This window comes from Megalops cyprinoides, chromosome 4, assembly GCF_013368585.1.
Source record: "Megalops cyprinoides isolate fMegCyp1 chromosome 4, fMegCyp1.pri, whole genome shotgun sequence".
In the NCBI taxonomy this organism is placed as follows: Eukaryota; Metazoa; Chordata; class Actinopteri; order Elopiformes; family Megalopidae; genus Megalops; species Megalops cyprinoides.
Genome location: NC_050586.1, coordinates 16918748 through 16935012, shown reverse-complemented (window position 1 = coordinate 16935012; position 16265 = coordinate 16918748). Strand labels below are relative to the sequence as shown.

The 16265-nt window shown below is 40.7% G+C and overlaps 1 protein-coding gene across 1 annotated transcript; it reads left to right on the top strand.

Moving 5' to 3' along the window:
- The first annotated feature begins 1738 nt into the window (after positions 1-1738).
- On the top strand, positions 1739-16190 carry si:dkey-98f17.5 (uncharacterized protein LOC569123 homolog). The gene is made up of 12 exons (XM_036527424.1): positions 1739-1874; positions 4218-4329; positions 5423-5516; positions 6398-6452; positions 9413-9553; positions 10193-10353; positions 10610-10708; positions 12041-12186; positions 12547-12718; positions 13044-13156; positions 13243-13330; positions 14777-16190. The coding sequence occupies exons 1-12, from the start codon at positions 1760-1762 to the stop codon at positions 14828-14830; spliced, it is 1350 nt and encodes a 449-aa protein (XP_036383317.1). The 5' UTR covers positions 1739-1759; the 3' UTR covers positions 14831-16190.
- Positions 16191-16265: the final 75 nt, after the last annotated feature.

The window sequence follows — 16265 nt, the reverse complement described above, 5'->3', positions numbered from 1 at the left end:
AATTTCTCATTTTAATCACTGTGGTAATTGCCTTTGATCACAAAGACCTCATTGTTGCATGGAGTCAAGTGACCAGCCTAGGTTATAAGCCTCTTTCAAAAGCTCAACAGGCAGTCTTGTTTTAAAGACAAAGTATAGTTTCTGCATGCTTAAAATATTAAAAACATTTACATGAATGAAGCACTTGCCATAATAATGGTGGTACACGATGCCAAATCTATGTCTACTCTTCAAATTACTTTAGACTTGCTTTGTGCTATCTGGACCATTATCAAGGAATTACCAGGGTTTTTATATTGAGGAACTGCATCACAAGCAGGCATTATAGAGTGCAAAGTGTAAAGTTCTAACTTCTGCTACTTTGCATGTACTCAAAGTTTCCTGTACAGGGCACAGGTCAAAAATGTTCATTCACTCCTGAAGATACACTGGAAGCCAAACAAACCTGTATTAATTAAATGGACCTCAGTGCCTTTCAGCTTTGTTAGTGTAGAAGCCATCCTGAAGAAGACATGTTTGTGTATATGGTGTTAATATTATAATGCAGTACCTTTCCAAAATCTGCTTAGATTTTTCAGTCTCAGTAAAAGCTCATATTAGATCAGCAGTGGAAAATCTGTCCAACAGTTGTATTAACATTGGTTGAATCTGGTCAGAACATCATGACAATTGCATTTCCAATGCAGTAAAGCATACTGTTTACAATTACACAATATTGGTTTGATCAAAACTAAATTGGATGTAAAATCTTTATTTCATTTCACATAACTTGTTTTTGCCAATATAACACTTACCATATGTATTAAAGGCCTCATTATTTACTACTTATGCTTTGTGTGCCAAGTTTATTTTTTGTTTGCCAAGTTATTAATAAACAAGGGTTTGTGCCTAATATAAGTGGATTTTATTGGGATCGAGTGGGATTTTGTACAAAGATGTTTTTTTACACGTCACCTCATCTTTCTTGATATAGTATAATACTGTATGTGCGAGCAGGCAAAAACACAGTATGTGAGTATGTATGCACGTGTGTGTGTGTGTGTGTGTGCATTTTTAGATGAAATGGCAGAAAATCCTCCTTTACCACTCTCACGGTGTAAGATACTACAATCAAGCACTTTTGAGGTTACCTCATGGTACAGTAGGTGCTATGTCACATCATGTGATCTCTCCAGCAGAGGATTAATGGAGACTGTCTGAAATGTCTGGTAGCTCAAGCCCTAATCCCAAAAAAAAATATGGGGAGACCTACATACACTGAATAGAACATTGTGCTCCTGTTGTGCATGCTTGACACAGTTAAAAAAAAAAAAAAAAAACTAGCACACCATCTAATCCAGGAGTAAACTGAGTCTGTCCCAAAACAATGATATTTAACTGTATTCACCAGAAACACAAAACTGGGGTATGATCCAATTGTACAAATCCTATAACAGTCTTTGAATGGAATGTGTTCAAAGCATTGTTTGGTACTCTCTGGGATCCATACTAATTTGGGTGTCTGTGCATTCCCTCTAAATGATATTTTAATTGATAGTTACATATTTTCTGGGTCACTCAGAAGCAGAGAACACGTTGTGAATGGCCAGACCTTAAGTATTATAAATGTCAATTCAAATAAAGCTGCAGTTTCAGATTAAGGTCTATGAGAGGCGCTCTGTCTCTCAGTGAACTCTGGAATTATGTGTAACATTGTAACTGTTCCCCCTTCACTTTGGCACTTGTGTATGTGGTTCTTCTTTAGCTGGCTACTTTCATCATGTCTGGCGGTAGGAAACCTAGGTCGGTGGCTAACCCTTTGGATTCGGCAATTACCACACCCAGCGAGCGAATTTTGAGAGAATGCCACAATCTATATACCGACAGCGAGAACGGTAAAATTTAAAAAGCATACATGTATGTTAGTTCGCACGGGGAATATGCTGTGTTGCTAGCTAGCTAACTTAACTAATTATGACTAGCTAGCTAACCTTACCTGCAGTCCATGTTAGTTGACATGGCCTGGGTTATGCAAAGTGATATTGATACCTTTTTTTCCAAATTGAAGCTAGCTTGCAAAGTTTTTGGGATCTAACTGGATGACAAGCTTGCCCTGTGAATGTAGCTAGATAGCAACAATCCGATAAGCGAGCTACCTGACTCGCATGTTGGTTCAGATGTGACAACTACTGATCGGACTGTCATCGGACACTGGCTAAATATATGGTTCAGCTAGATCGCTGTCTGCTATAAGTACTGGTACTGTACTAGCTGACTGGGTAGTACTATACCCAGTTCTAGCTAGCTGGCTAATCGGCCTCAGCTCGAAATGTTTGTTTAGCATTCAGCAGTTATCAATCGAGGCATATGATTAGCTTTTCTTTAGCTAAGCTACATCAACTGTCATAAGTGCATTTTGAACTGGAAGATAGTTGCTAATGGGCTTGGGTTGTTGTTGGCTAGCTTGCTAGCCATGTTATTTTAACGTACAGTTAGCAAGCTTGCTGTAGCTACCCGTTTGCGTTAAAAAATAGCCAGCTTACTGAGCCTCGGATGAATTTGGTAATTTTTTTTTATGTATCTATTTTTCATTTTTCCTTTATTTAAAAGGGAGAACCCCATAGGGATTGAAATCTCTCTGCAAGGGGGTCGTAAGAAGAACTGTTACACATAGTCACAAAGACAACTGACATACATACACAGAAAATAGTGGGTTAATACCAACGATTATGAAAAAAGGAAGTAGAAATCAGTTACAAAATCATGAATTATGCATTTAAAATCAGAAAACGAAATAACACTCTTGAAGTCGTTCTACAAAATTTTCCAACAGTTGGATGCAGCGTAACTAAAAGTTGTTTTGCCAAGTTCAGGACAGGGTCGGGGCACTAAAGAAACAAGTTAGCAGGGAAGGTGACGGCTGTGAAATTCCAGTGGAGCAGAGAACTTACATAAGATGGCTTTGTAGACGAAGAGATACCAGTAAATGGACCTGCGGAGACTATTAGAGCTTTCTGACTTGTCACTAGATAAGACCATCCAGTTTGAATCTGAAATTCAAAGTAGGTTGAATTAAATCTATTGTGCATTCTGCAGTTTTGTTTTTCTGTTGAAGTCTGTGCTTAGCATGACATGATATTTCTCCAGGATCATGTTATTTGCAAGACTTATATAGAGGTTTTAGGCATATATTTCTGTTTATGAATAAAGTAGCAAAGTTAAATATAAGAAACAAAAACATTAATATGACTTTTGGTCTTATTTTGTACTTCCATCAACTTGCACTTACGTTCGCAGACTTGTTGCCCACAAGCCATCAGTTGTATTGCAATTGATTCAGTATTGTGAAAAATCATGCTCAGTGCTTGACATGACTACCTTCAGTGTAAGGTTCATGCATATCCCTCCCACACACTTAATAAACCCTTTTGCTGGTTCAGGTCCACAGTAATATTAATACATATTATTAAATGTATACATGTGTTGTTCATTGTTATTAAGGTGTTAAGGTGAAGGCATGCATAGTCCATCTTAGATCTATATCTCAGCATTCACAGTTTAAGCTTTCAATTACCAGTCGCACTTTAGTTACAACCACATTACATTCGTACATATAATCAATTGACTGAGTACTCAGGATGGACAAATCAGGTGAAGAATGAAAGATTGTGGCATTGAGACAGATTACCTTGTTATTTGTAGTTCATTGGATCACCTGGGCATCAATGGAAGCCAAATTTGCCTAAACCCTTTTAATGCCCCCTCTGTATGAGAGTCCTGGCTGTCTGGATGCTATGTATAGGCTCTTAATCAGATATTTTAGTTGTAGGCGGAACCTCTTATGTGGGAGTTCAGGTAGTTTGGGCTCTGAAGGACTTGGTGTGAGGTGAAATAGCTGGCAGGAAACAAACGTAACCTCAGACAAATTAAAGTTTGAGGCAATGAAAATTTCTTTACCTCTTATATTGAGTTTTTTTCCCCTTCCCAATCAAAGGGTTCCTCTATGACAGTGCAGGCTTTGAAGAACAAATTCATTGGTGGAATCAAAAACATGCAAAAAAGTAACCTAACAACAATGCACTCCACGTAGGGTTATGACATGCCCAGTTTGGCCCAGTTTATTTTTCTAACCCTTACAGTTGAAGTCCATTTTGGTGTTCAATACACAGGCTAAATGACATGTTGCCTTCTCTGCATTCCTTGATGCTGATTCTTGTGTGTCCTGAATGCTTTGCCAGGACTGGTGAAGATTGCCAGCAGCCTTGGTCTCAGGTTGCTTCCACCTCGGAAGAAGATCATTGTGATGATAATGGGGAACCACTCCGCTGGGAAAAGCTCCTTCATTAACTGGTAATCAAACTCTTCTCTGTGTGAAAGCCTGCACAGGCCTGGGCTTGACCATCTAGTGAGGAGTGGATAGATAGTGAGCATAATTACACATTCATTTAATCATCTTCATCATCATTATCATCATCTGTACATTACCTAACATTACAATTGCATATTTATCTATGAATCATTCATTGACTGTATATGGAATGTACTTACATGGCAGCTATGTGCTTTACATGTATTAACTGCCAATAAATTGTTCTTGTATTAACCTGTATTTGTCTGAAAAGCCATGATTTTTCCTACCCTTTACAACAAATTAGTTGTTAGTCATTATAAAGAATATCTCTCAGGCTGCTTGTTGATTATTAAACCCCCTACCAACACTTATTAATGTCTATTTATCTTTCCACTGTTGAAACACTGTAAAATAATTTGTTTAGGAAGGTTAGTTTAGCACTGATGAATGGCTAATTAAGTGTACTGGAAGTGAAGCCATGGATAGTTTGCAGTCCTCTTGCAAAGTAGTGCCTGCTGTAGCAATGCATTGTGTCTACATTTCAGAGTGAAGATCTCAGTTTTGAAATTGTTTTTATGTACATAGAGTATGTAGAGTGCACCCTCCAGAATATCCTATATGAGCATGTTTATCCTTAACAGTTCAGTAATATCGTTAGTTATTCACAAATGCATATTAGTGATAAACATGCTGTCTTTATCAAAAGTGGATGTACCTGATCAAATGTGACGGCTCCTCAGTGCTCATATATTCAACAGATTGACGACTTCCAACAGTTTAAAATTTGATCAACTTTTAAAATTACAGGACTGCATTGCGTAGTACAGTTTAGGCTGACTTTTGAATAACTTACAAAGACTGTAAGGCTGTTGTTGAATTGGTTGGCAACTGAATGTAAAGCAGAAACATTTACCGAGGTGTTTGGAATAAATAGTTAATTATTGGTACACCATTGGATCTCTTGTCACCATGAAAACTGAGGTGTATGGACACATGTGACCTTGGATTGGTTTCTGCAGGGGAACAAATCAGATTAAGCCAGTTTTGATTGTAATAATGTGAGATTCAGATATATGAGGGGCATCATTTCAGGTATGTGGAAGAACACATCCAGAAAACAGGAGTAGCCATCGAAACACAAGGATTTACTTTCATCACAAGCGGCCGGAAAAGAGAATCATTGACTGTAAGTGATCATTTCTATAAGAGGTCCAAGTTTTTAAGTAATTATTCTCTTATTCTAATTAACTTAGATTTCCTTATTGATTTTTATAATCAAATCATTGTACATTTAATTTCCTACCCACAAAATGTGACTGTTTTTACCACAATATACTGCATTCTTTATTATTATTATTATTATTAATATTATTATTATTGATTATTATATCATTAATGTAGCAGCTGATTTTAAAGATGTTAGTAATCTCACTGCTTTTGTTATTACCATGATTGTGATTATTATCGCAATACTGCATAGACATTGCACAATTGCTGCATCAGGAATGAGTACTTGGCAATTTCTTAGTGGTGAATTGAAAAGTGCATTATTTCATGTCACGAGCTAGAACAGAAATGCAACAGCGCATAATGCAGCGATAGTCACTCCAACAGTTCCCTGCCTGAGTGGCAGCCCGGGCTGTGCCAACTCCACTTTTATTGCTTGTAGAAGCAATACACTCTAACTATTCTAATGGCACTGTCTGTGAGTGGCTGTTGCTAAGCTTGCATCATGTTGTAGAGGAGCTTTATAGCTAAGAGTGAGGCGTTGGCCGCTCTCTCTCTGCAGCAGACCCAGGCAGAGCGCTTGCTGAGGCGCAAGTGAAGGAGAGGAAGATGAGTAATGTAATTACAGCAAGGACTTGGTGGAGGGATTAACTGCTATATACAGGAAGGGCTTAAGCAGCCGTTGGCCGTATCGGCGCACCGCAGAACACCGCCATTGATCTGAGGAGCGCCACCCGGGCTGCAGAGGGGAAGGGAGACTCAGTTTCCATCGGCCCGCTTCTTTGGCTAACTCACCCCTTTCCTTTTTCTCTCTGTTTCCCTTCTCCTTTCTCTGCCCAGGGAAATGCTACGCTCCACCTGTACCCACATTTCCGTCCCCTTCTGGAGTTTAAAGGTAGGAGCGAGATGACAGCTTTATGTCACTCATACTGTCGGCTATGTGCTCATCTGTTTGTCTGTCTGTTTCTCTGTCTCTCACTCTATAAATGTTTAGAGATGGACTGAAATTTTTTTACTGAGATTGTCTGAGAGTATGAACATTGTACACAGACTATGTTACTGAATTTTTTGCAAGCAATTGAAATGTATAGCACTGTTACGTATTTGATCAGTTACAGTTATGTTCATTTCGCTGACATTTTGGTAGTAGCTACTTGACAGAGTACCAGTCTATTTGTTTGCTACAGTATGTGCTGTGTACCACAGGACAGGGCTGGTCGAAGTGACTTGTGTCTTTACAGTACAAAGTAGGTATTGCCGATCAGGATATATAAATGGAGTCAAAATATATTAAAGCTGTCGTGATTATTTTTAAAATGTACCTTGACAGCTCACACAGCTGAGGCGATTTGAAAATGATGTATATTATTTATATAAAGGCAAGGTCATACTTCAATCATTAGCAATTACAAGATGTATAGTTATTCAGACATTTCAGTGTGCATTGAAAAGGCTATTGCATCCCTTTATACCTTCATCCATCTGATTTATGTTTGAGCTTAGACGGTTCAGCACAGTGACTAATGCTCATCTCTGAGTCATAGCTAGCTGAATATATCAGGGTTATAATATTCATTGTACCACCAGTAGAGGCGGTTGCTGACCCCCACCCCCCCACCCACCCCAAATACTGGATGATGAATATTCTGTAAGGTGTACAGGGTATAGTATCTCAGATCCACAAAGGAAATGATTCATTGGATTTGCTCAGAATTGTGACCCTGATGCATTGCCACATAGTTCTGAGAGGCCCCTGACTGGGAGAACAGGCAGCATGCTAGTAGCGCACGCAAGGCTGTGATGAGGTTCTGAAATATTCAGTGCCATTCTGTGATGGGAACGGAAAATGCACCTTCCACAAGAGCCCACTGGGCATTTGTGATGTTGAGATCAGCACTGGAGCTATTCCCCTTGACAAAGCAGAGGCTTTTCTGGTATCTGTAAGGAGTGTCGGCTCACTCCATGGATATGGTGTAGAACGAGTCACACCCATTGATCTCAGCAGGGTTGAGTCACGAGGGGCTGTCTCTTCTGAAGTTGTTCAGAAATGTCACGTCTATCACACACACGCAATTAAAGACCTGCGTCACTCTCATGGAGATGTCGAGCAGGGTACAGGAATAAAGATATCATTGACGCGTATCTTAATGAGTTAAGGCAACAACCCCTCACACAGCTCAAAATATTTCATGTGCACTTGAAGCATTTTTCTATCTGTCACCTTTTTTTTAGCGAGTCGCTGTTATACTTTTCACACAGCAAAGAGGCTGCCTTTATTTCCTGTCACCTGCTTGTTCTGTCAAATTTCACCAGGCGGTCTCAGAGCCAAAAGATGCATGCATTAATAGGGCTTTCCCCAAATAGCAGTCTCGGGCTAGGCGACACGATATGCACTTGCCCTTGCCTTGCTTGAAGGATTATTGGGAAATCAAGTGCACCCAGGCTGAATCAGCCCAACACTCAGTTCCAGGTTAATGCCAAAAATGTTTAAAGCATCCGCGGAGGTCATTCAGTGAAATTTTGACCTGGGCAAAAAATGGAGAGTCACAGTGCATTCAGATTTGCATTTGTGGCCAAAACCCCCCTCTTTAAGTGCGCAAGTGATGTACATGATCTGGGGTGGGGCAGCGCTGCCCTCGGCCTTTCCCTGGTACACCGGATGCACCATGAGTCTGTGTCTGTGTCTGTAGGGCCGAGTGCCCAGAGATGGAGAATATCACTTATCACCTTTCACCTCTCAAGCGGCTTATTGGGATATAGGTGATTAAGGAACCTATTACTCTAGGAAGGGCATGCCTGTGATTAATCTATCTGATTGGGCCTTTTCAGATATTTTTGTATAATGTAAGCTGCCTGTGCTGTCTTAGTGTGTCGACCCAGTACGGGTCCACAGTAGTGGTAAGCACTTGCTTAACCCTACCATGAGCAGGTTTCCTCCTTTTGTAAATTTAGTGAGCTCTGGGCATGAACTCATCCAGACGGACAGCCGACGTGTTAATACCTTTCAGAAGGGCAGGGACTGTAAATCTCTGTGAGAGATGCCAAAGCGGAAATTGCATTTTGTAAGCTGACCTTGCTGGCAGGGATTCTAGAGTTACTCCAACCACTCCATAGATCCTGAGATTGTCTGTGGAAATCTATGGGAAGCTCCTGTTACAGGGGAGATATTGATGGCTTAGTGGAGCAGCCATGTTGATAAAGGAGTACCTGTGGCGAATCCTAATGAGCGGAAGGTGCAAAGCTGTGATTCTCGCCTTCCTCAGACGGGAAAATAACCAGGCATCGACACACCACTAAAGGAAATAGATGGCTCCTCTCCACCATGGCTTGCTAATAATCTTTTTTAGTTTGCCAATGAGACAAGGGGTACTAAGTTGAGGTGCGCTAGTGCTGACAGTAGATGATGGAGAGTTACTCCACAGTCGTTCTTCACTGGCTAGCTTTATGTCTGCCTCCCTTGTGTAAAGCTGCCAGTTGAAGAGCTGTTGTGGGTGACCATGACAACAAGAACTCTTTGCCTCAGAGGGTGGCGAACAGACAAGCTGCTCTTGATTTCTGGCCAGGGCGTCTTAAGAGTTGCCTGAGTCTGACCGGAAGGACAAGAAAGTCACACTTTTTAGACACGTAGAGCATATCCAAATTTATCCTGACCTCGCGGGGCATGGAAGACTTTGGGGATTGATTCCCAGTGTATTCCAGCCAAGTGATCACCCACACTGCGGCACTTTGGAAACAATTGAAACCAACCTTGACGTTGATTGCCCTGACACTGGACACTACATGCACTTCATAGCAATCTGAGCCGAACCAAGCGGAGCACCTTTATGAATGCATGCAGTTTATGTATCTTTGTAGGTGTCACAGACTACCTCTCAGCCGAAATCTCTACCTCCAAGCAGAAGAAGTTCAGCTTGGTGACGTTTGTGGACACCCCAGGGCTGGTGGATGGTGACATGGTCTATCCCTTCGACGTTAACAGTGCCATCATATGGCTCGGTAAGGTTACGTTACTTGTTAGACCTGTTCATGGGCTTTTTGTAAATCCGTTTTTTGTAGCAGTGCAGTGCAAAGCTCTGCAGCAGCTAGCCCTGTAGAATTGTCATTGGCAGATACCCTGGTTAAAGTAATACTGTAGCTGATACCGCCTTTTTTAGTCAGGCTGTCAATAAAAAGTTTATTCTGTAAAAATAGAATGTTCTAGGTATATGGTCACTCTGAATGCTCTGCTAAGTGGTGCAGTGTCAGTCAATATCCACACTATTTTATCTCTTGGACATTTGCGACATGAAGTGTTCTCTCCAGATAGTCAATGTATTTGTGATTGCCAGTCATCAAAGTTATTGAACAGAATTATTTAAGTAAAAGATCAAAAATGTTTATACATTTTTTTTAATGTTAATGTTAATACATCATTATTCATCTCACAAATTCTGTGTAGATCTGTGTATGTAAATAAATAGTACAGTTATAATAATAGTGACCTTTGAGTGATGTATCTCAAGCATTAGGTTTTTAAATTATTGGGTAAAAACAATTACACTTATAAAGGTTCTATCATTTAATCACATGCTGTGAAAATGATGACATTTGAGCGCAGCTGTTCATGTTCTTTCGCGTCTGCACATTTCCATCCAGGGGAGCAGGCGGACCTGGTCTTTGTGTTCTTCGATCCGATGGGCCAGGCGCTGTGCAAACGCACGCTCAACATCGTGGAGAAACTGAGCGAGAAGTGCGGAGATAAGCTTCTCTTCTACCTCAGCAAGGCGGACGAGGCTGGGAAGGAGACCGACAGACAGGTACAGCGAGCCCTGCTCTCTCATTACACCCTCCGATACAAATGCAGCACTGTCTCCTGATTTTTCCGTAGAGTATTCATAAGTTGGCCTTTCATCTCTAGCTTGCATTGCGCTGGTTTGCTGATTAAAAATCAAAGTAAAAAAGAAAAAAAAAAAAACAAGCGGTACCTGCACTGACAATAAAGATGGTCTGTCTCCAACTCGTGGCAAAGTGGAGCATGATATTATCATTTTTTTAATGTTTTCCTCTCAACAGAGGGTAATGATGCAGATTGTACAAGAGCTTTGCCGCAGGCCGGGCCTGAACAAATGTGGCTTCGAGATGCCCACCATATACATCCCAAATCCACAAAAGGTAAGTCCTTTTTATTTGATTTTGTTTATTCAGCATATTGAGGCTTTTCTGAGTTCAGCTTTCTGACTAGATGAATTACGGTAGAACCCGGTTCATTCAGAGTCACCTCCTGCCTGGGCTCTCTGCACGCAATGCAGCATTCATGGCCTGCAGCCATTTCAGTGGCAGCTTGCTGGGTATTAGGGTGACAGTTATATTGTATCCCAATTTCCTTGCATAGCACAGATTTTCCACACAAACCGACAGAGCTGTCAGCTTGATGGTGCATCAGGACTTGAGGATGAGCATGCAATCTCAGGCAGTTTGTTAAACAGAGCCTCTCCCCTGTTATCAGAGGTATGTTGTTACATTTGAGGAGGACATCGATTGCAGAATGAGCTGGTAGCCACCGATTAACAGTGGATCAAACTTTTGGTGACAGCAGCGGATTCCTGTAGGCTGTAAACACACGGGAGAGGTGATTGCTCTGTCCAAGATGAATGACCTTGTCAAACGATGGCCATGAGGGCTGACACGTCCTGACGGGGTGGGGGGGTGGGGGGGTTAGGGCTAGGACTGGAGAGGCTGTGGTTATGAGCTGCACTGTAGGCCTGACCTGCTGCTTTAGGCAGTGAGGAGTCAGTGCCCTGCAGCTGAGTCAAGACCTGAACAATCGCAACCTGATCCTGTGATCAATCGCAGTGGTGCAGTGCCACAGTGGCTTGATTTACAGGCCTCCCAGGGCCAGTTAATTTTCCCTGAGTGAGTGCCCGCCCCATTCCCCGCAAAGTGGAGAGACTTGCAATTACAGTCTGCCCTCCTAAATCACTCTTTCACAAGCACCTTGGAAAATCCTGCAGATCGCACTGCAGCCAAAGGTTGTGTGGGTTCAGATGAAGTGCCGCACTGTTTAGACTTAAAAATATGAGACTTGAATGTGATATATATATTTTTTTTACGGGGGTTCTGCAGTGGCTCTGCAGTGACAATTTCATATGTGAAAAGAGATCATTTCATATAAATGAAAAAGACTTGGGTTTTTAGCATTATTGGTATATGAAATAATGTTATAATGTCCTTATCCATGAAATCCTAGAGACATGCTAAAGTATGGAAGCTTCCTTTTTACCCAGCAACTTTTTTGTTTTCATCTTGTGGTTCTTTCTCAAAGTGAGTGACCTCTGGTACTTGTGAGGGTCACAGTTTACCTTTGACCCTCCAGCATATTTCAGATTAGATTCCCACAAGGCAGTTTAATCAGATATTGCGGACCCATCTTGTAATGCATGCAGATTACAGCCTGCCTGTTGCTAAGGAGGACTGGTGATGTGTTTCCTCACTGCACTGGCATAGCCTAGCCGCTGCGTGAACCAGATCGACGGTGTCTGTCAAACGATTGAGAAGACCATCAACCAGGCAGTCCAGAAAACCCTGGACCAGCTGGAGAAGGACTGTGACCTCATCTGCTCCACAATTAGCAGCAAGCTGTCCCAAGACAGGTAGGACAAAACATGCGGTGGGTTATGCTTTGGCATCATCTTAACATTAGGTGATCCCCTGTGTTTTGTTCAATGCCTTTTCATCTTTACCATTTAGATTCATCTACATTTACGGTCTTGCATCCACACAGATTTACAATTCTGGGTATTAATACACATGCTCACATAAACATGCATGTGTTTGACGTGTGTAGACACGCAAGCGGACTCACGTACACATTCTTTTTCAAATCCACTTACATACCTTTTTGTTGTAAGTCAGTGCTGAATAAGAGCATCTGCCAAATGACTAAATGTATCGTTCTGGCTTGGCCCTCATCACATATGCAATACTCTGTTTGGTGTTTCTCGCCTTCATAGGGCGGATGTGAGCTACAACAAGAGTACCCGCCTCCGCTCCTTCCTCTGTGGCGCCTTGGGCATCCTGCTGCCTGCCCTCGTTATCCTCAGCTTTGTGGTGAACACTCTCTCCAAGGAAGAGATGGAGGGGCTGGTCGGGGAGGGGCTGGCCAGGGTGTTCACCTTCTCTGTGGTATATATTCCTCACAAGAGATGACCAGATATGTCTCATTAGAAGTAACATTCTTAATGTGGGCCAGAGGCTGCCAGTTTCAAAGTGGGAGTTTATAGTGTGGATAGTCTCCTACTACACTTTACAGCCAAGATCATGGAAGTGTTTTATACTGGTTTATAACAACACTGTCAATTAAAATGATAATCTTGACACTCATACACCATGTGTGTAAGTCCATAGCATGCAGAATGGGAGGGGATACTTAGCAGAAGCTTCTGGCTTCTGCTGGGTACATTGAATGGTATTTGAATTTTCCAGCAGTTTTCTTGTGGTTTCTCAACAGGTAGTGTTGGTGACTGTGTGGGACTGGATACCTGAAGACAGCCAAATATTGTTTTTGATCATATTCGGAGCCTTCTGCTACCTCCTTTTGTTCCTGGCCAAATATTTTGCAAGGTAAGTGTGGATGTTTTCCATGGCGCTGGTTTTTTCGACTAGTGAATGTCCGAAAGAAGTGACAGCTGATTCGGTACCTCCCTCAGAAAAGGGAACCGCACGCTCTCCAAGAAAGAGAAGAGGAGCCTGGCAGAGTGCAGCGATTACATCCAGGATGTGGTCAAGCCCAAGAAGGTATGAAAAACAGCATAGGTTTATGCTCCTCTTTTGATAATAGTAACCACAGCTTCCTTTTAGCACCCATTTCACTTGGAAGAGATGGTACATGTATCATAATAACCTCTACATCTACTACATATAAGCTCCCCCACCTAGTTAATTTTTTTCCCTATATATCTTCCCCCTTTTTTATATTGCTGTATAGTGTTGTTGAATTTATTGGGGGTCTTATTTTGTTCAGTATGGTAATGGTTGCTGTAGCACTATTGAAAAAGATTGCCACATCTTCAAATGTGTTCTGTCATTTTCTATATATAATGTTGTTTATATGGCCTCGTTATATGCACTTTTGCTCCTTTTGATATGTAAGTCACTCTGGATAAGAGCGTTTGTCAAGAGACTGAATGCAGATGTAATTTACTATGGTTATTAACAGTAGGACAGTGTTGCAGAGGTATGGAATATGCCTGCAAACTTGTATGTAGCTATGGTTCCGTTGCTATTAGGGGTGCAACGGATCACAACACTCACGGTTTGGATCATATCACGGTTTTTGAGTCACGGTTCGGATCATTTTTCGGATCAGCAAAAAAAAAAAAAAATGGAGAGAAATATAAACATATATTAACTTTGCTTTCCATTTATTACTTAAAGAATTTAAAGAACACTTAATACCATGAGCAAAAGTTCCTTGCTTTAAATGAAAACAACATTCAAGATGTTTAAATAAAATCTTAAAATAAAATATTCAATACTCAATTGTTAAATTAAAGTGCAATATGATCGCTTGTTCTGCTGTTCTCCGACTGTATCCAAAATCACTCCCTATTCACTGTCTAATGCATATATATACATTTTATACTTGATCGTTGGACTTAACTGCCAGCTAGCTAACTAACATTAGTTTCAACTAATTTGAACAGATGAAGCTGGGTGGTAGTTCTTTCATTTAAGTTAGATAGTTTAGCTAGATAGGTAGCGGTATTACCTAGCTAGCAGGTTAATGTCAGTTGACACTAGCTAGTCACTTAGCTAGCCAGCTGGCACAGACACAAAGATGTTGTTTTGATTATTGTATGACTGTGAATAGTGAGTGAGTGTACGAGTGAGCAATTTCGGACGCAGCCTTCATCTTCGCAACGCTTCTGCTAAGTAAGGTTGCTGGTTTTTATAATGGCGCTTATATCTTTTCAAGTGCAACCTTTTCAACTTAATGCAACTCTGCATTAAGATTTAGGGAATTATTACTTTAAAAAGTAACAGTAAAACTGTATTTCACACTATTATGGTTAAACTTTGCAATTAATCCGCGGTTCACATGCGTGCCGAACTGTGGGGAGGGGGGGATCCGTAAGGATCACAGATCAACTACGGTCCGTTACACCACTAGTTGCTATAATCCATGCTGTACTTTGACTGTAATTAATTTGTTGGTGGCTTTTTCCCCTCTCTTTTCAACAGTGGAAACTGTATGAGGAGTACCTCCAACAGTGTGCTGCAGAGTATGACTTCTAACTGGAAGCCAATGCCACGCAAAGAAGTCTCTCAGATGTTGTCTGAGCAATACTTAAAATTTCCGTTTACAAATTGTTAGTCATTAGATGTGAGTGCATGGCTTTAGCCATAGCAGTAGCTCAAAGGTACATGGCAATATTTCAGCGGGCATTCTTCAAAACTGTACAGAGATTAAATTCTGTATTTGGAGTCACAATGTAAATTGTTGTAAGGACAACAGTTACACAATATTGTGTACTCATGTTAGCAAGTCCCTGTTCTCTAATTAGTATTACATTTCAACGAACTTCTGTACAATTTATGTAAGGAAGCTATTAAGTGCCTTCTATATGTCAGTAAAATGTGAAAAGATGAAAATATTTGAGCGCACATATTTGGTGTCACTTAAGATGAGCATTACAGACCAGCCATTTGCATGATTTGTTGTATGATTTATATTGTATATGTGTAGCTTTTAATTTAAAAGCACAATAGGGACCTGCAAACGTGTCAGGAAGCTACATGTTTAGATGACTACCTTAACACCTGCAGCTGCCTATTTTGCCTGTAAGGTATTTTCTCTCTCGTCTGTTTGAAACCAGTTGATTGTCTTGTGTTTGTGAAGTGTAAAAATTGATTTTCTATGTAACTGACATGGGTAGTGTTGATACTGGAAATGTACCTCTCACAATCTTTTGCAGTCCAATTCTGTGATTCTGTTGAACAGTAATGGAATAGTTGGTGCCAGTGATTTATGTTCAGAGTATTGTAGATGTGTAATACTTAGCGGAACACAGATGAGGTAATTTGCTCCAAAGCATCAACTCAATACTGTAACAGAATCAAAGATAGCAAGGGCACATATGTTTTTCCTGTCCTTTTTGTCCTCCAAAAGATGTGAATAACCAGAACTATATTTCACAGGAACCGTATCCAATTGGTAGAATTTTATGCTGTGAAAACAAAAATGAGATTTATATTTATTATGAACTGTGACATCACACAAACTGTTGATCTTGTCTAATGGTTTGGTTTGTTGAAAACCTTGTGCTGACACTCTTTTAAACACCATAAACCCAGTTGCAAAAACCAGATGCTGCCTTCACTAAATGTATAGTATTTTGGGACACTCCCACGTGCTAGATCTGCCAAAGCTTGAGGAACCTCATGAAGTCTCTGTTTGCAGGTGTTTTCTTTACCTTTTCATAGAGAACTCCTGCCGTGGTAGGTTTAGCACTTTTATTTCTGCATGGAGTGGCGTGCCCAAAGCAATCTGTGTTTTGCCATCTCAGATTGCTAAATTGTCATGTCATGGTTCCGATGCTTGTTCATGCTCTGAGTCTGGAAAATGGTTAAGGTTTAGAATTTTTTTTTAATCTTATGCAGCTCTATTTTCATAACAGAAGTATAATTTTGTTTTTTAACATTTATAAAAAGCACTTTTATACTTTAATTT